The sequence below is a fragment of the Orycteropus afer genome, unplaced genomic scaffold, assembly GCF_000298275.1.
Source record: "Orycteropus afer afer isolate SDZICR_OR568_19922 unplaced genomic scaffold, OryAfe1.0 scaffold00266, whole genome shotgun sequence".
In the NCBI taxonomy this organism is placed as follows: domain Eukaryota; kingdom Metazoa; phylum Chordata; class Mammalia; order Tubulidentata; family Orycteropodidae; genus Orycteropus; species Orycteropus afer.
Genome location: NW_006921853.1, coordinates 3867053 through 3869886, shown reverse-complemented (window position 1 = coordinate 3869886; position 2834 = coordinate 3867053). Strand labels below are relative to the sequence as shown.

The 2834-nt window shown below is 52.2% G+C and overlaps 1 protein-coding gene across 1 annotated transcript in view; it reads left to right on the top strand.

Annotated features, from left to right (window-relative positions):
- Positions 1-2834, top strand: part of SEPTIN1 (septin 1) — a 17403-nt gene that overhangs the window by 12632 nt on the left and 1937 nt on the right. Inside the window, exons 2-7 of the mRNA XM_007950299.1 lie at positions 870-971; positions 1157-1247; positions 1344-1430; positions 1666-1789; positions 2308-2442; positions 2534-2651. Coding sequence (XP_007948490.1) covers positions 870-971; positions 1157-1247; positions 1344-1430; positions 1666-1789; positions 2308-2442; positions 2534-2651 — 657 coding nt within the window. The remainder of the gene's footprint in view (positions 1-869; positions 972-1156; positions 1248-1343; positions 1431-1665; positions 1790-2307; positions 2443-2533; positions 2652-2834) is intronic.

The following is a 2834-nucleotide window of genomic DNA, read 5'->3' as shown; positions in this document are numbered from 1 at the left end:
TGAATAACATGGCAAGGCTTCTAGCTTAGCATCAAGGATTAAAAAAAAAAAAAAAAAAAAAAAAAAAGAAGTATCTCAGGACAACAGTCTTGGGGAGTCCTCTAGTCTCTACTGGTGCAGTAAGTCTGGACTTTCTCAGAATTTGAGTTCTGTTCCACACTTTTCTTCCATTCAGTCGGGATCCATCTGCTGTGGCCTTGATCAGAATGCTTGTTGGTAATAGCTGGGCACCATCTAGCTCTTCTGGTCCCAGAGTAGATGAGGCCGTGGTTCATGTAGACTGTTAGTCCTGTGGACTAGTTTCTTCTCTGAGTCCTTCTTTCTCTTTTGTTCCAGACATGAAGAGACTGATAGTTGTATCTTAGATGGCTGCTTGTAAGCTTTTAAGACCCCAGGCATTACTCACCAAATTAGGATGTAGAGCATAAGCTTTATGAACTATGTTATGCCAATTGGCTGAGTTGTCCCATGAGATCATGGTCCTAGGCCTTCCAACCCAGTAGAAGGTTATACCTACATAGTGACCTGGAACCCTCTTAAGAATCCCTTGCACCATGAGTTGGCGAGGAAAACAGATGGTTCCCCCAGCCCTCCCCCAATCCCATTGCCTGTGGCTTCTGGTCCACTCAGACCCTAGGAGTTTCTGTGTTCACTTAACCATTCCTGTCAAAGCCTTCATCTCACCTGTCAGGGAGAGCAGCCGGCTTCCTTCTTCTTTGTCTACACTCTACTTCCTACAGGGGTGATGAGGCTGCAATGGGGCTTGAAATAAAGGTGTTGAAGTTGATTCTCGGGGTGAGGGGTAAATGGGTCCAGGAGGTGGGGACTTTCCCCATATCTCTGGGCCTGGGCCACTTTGAACATTTCAGCCTCCTTCACTGCCCGCCCCCTTGTTTGCCGCACTCAACTTCCTGCCCCACCAGAGGAAGTGGGGAGTGACAGCAGGTGCCGCCACGGCTAGCAGGACCATGGTGAGTCCTGATGCCCAGAAACCAGGCATCTCTGCCCCTAAACCCCTGCCCCCAGGGTCCCTGGGCCCAGGCCTCAACCCACAGTAAGCTGATTGTTCCTAGCCTCCAAGCTCAGGTGGTACTGGGAGCTCTGCCTGCGGCTCCCAGTAGCCTCATACTGTCTCCCCTCCACCCTTCCCCAACAGGACAAAGAGTATGTGGGTTTTGCTGCCCTCCCTAACCAGCTGCATCGCAAGTCTGTCAAGAAGGGGTTTGACTTCACATTGATGGTGGCAGGTCGGGGAGGTTTGGAGAGGCAGGTCGGGGAGAGGAGACCCTTCAGGAACCCCACCTGCCCTCTCAACTGACCAGCTAGGCCTGTCCTCTCCACAGGGGAGTCAGGCCTGGGAAAATCCACCCTAATCAACAGCCTGTTCCTTACCAACCTCTATGAGGATCGCCAGCTGCCAGAAGCCAGTGGTAAGACCCTCCCCATTCTCCCCAGGCACTGCCCTCCGCCCTCTCCTTTGCCCCCAGGCTGCGTTCTTTTGTTTGCCATCTGGGTCTCCCATGGCTTTGGGTGACTTGCGTATCTCGTTTTTCTCTGAGGTGGTTTCTTCTCCTGGTAAATGGGTGGGGGCATACTCGAATACCGAGAAAGCAAATTGTAATCCTGCCTCAGACACAGCTCCCAGGACTCCTACTGTCTCCATAGCTCGCTTGACACAGACACTGACCATCGAACGCCGAGGTGTAGAGATCGAGGAGGCAGGTGTGAGAGTGAAGCTGACCGTAGTGGACACACCTGGCTTTGGGGACTCAGTGGACTGCTCAGACTGGTAAGGAGGAGGGGAGGAAGCAGGGGCTAAGCTGCTCAAAATGGCTACTCTATGGAGACTAGGGGTTCAAGTACAGGGCTGGTCTGTCCTGACTCCTCACCCACACCTACCCAAGAGGTGGTGGCTGTTTCTTTCCTTTTTTAAAAAAAATTTAATTGTGATTTGTGTGACAGTTTATAGAGCAAATTCATTTTCTATACAGCAGTTCATTCACATTTTGTTTTATGACATTGACTGCAATTCCCCACAATGTAACCGCTCCCTTCCAACTTCCTCCCAGTAGTTATCTCTTCCCTGTGCCCTTCTTTCCTATGTGATTCTGCGGCCTGAGCTATCTCTCTGTGCAAACACTGCTTCAGTATGTGCTTCTTGATGTCTCACCGACACCCCTGCCAGTTCCCCGTGATGCCTTTGGGTGGAGCCAAATAGATTACTTGCCACCCCAACAGTCCTGACTAACTGCCCTCCCCTGCCCTGAGGCCTCTGATCCTGACCACATGTCATGTCCCACAACCCAGCTGGCTGCCTGTGGTGCGCTTCATAGAGGAGCAGCTGGAGCAGTACCTTAGGGACGAGAGCGGCCTGAACCGGAAGAACATCCAGGACTCTCGGGTCCACTGCTGCCTCTACTTCATCTCACCCTTCGGTCGAGGGTCTGGGGGACATCCTGGTGGGTGGGACATTTGAGGAGGGCTGAGGGGTTTCCATGCTCTGGAGCTGAGTCCTGACAATCCCTGGATGCAGGCTCCGGCCCCTAGATGTGGCCTTCCTCCGGGCTGTGCATGAGAAGGTCAACATTATCCCAGTCATTGGCAAAGCAGATGCCCTGATGCCAAAGGAAGCCCAGGCTCTCAAGCAGAAGGTTTGCATTTCCTGAACCTCTGAGCTCTGTTGTTGTTATGTGCCGTGGAGTCGGACCTGACTCATAGCGACCCCTCCTTGGGTTTCTGAGGCAGTATCACTATGGAAGTAGATTGCCCAACCTTCCTTCCAAGGAGTAGCTGGTGGGTTTAAACTGCCAGCCTTCTGGTTAGCAGTCAAGTGC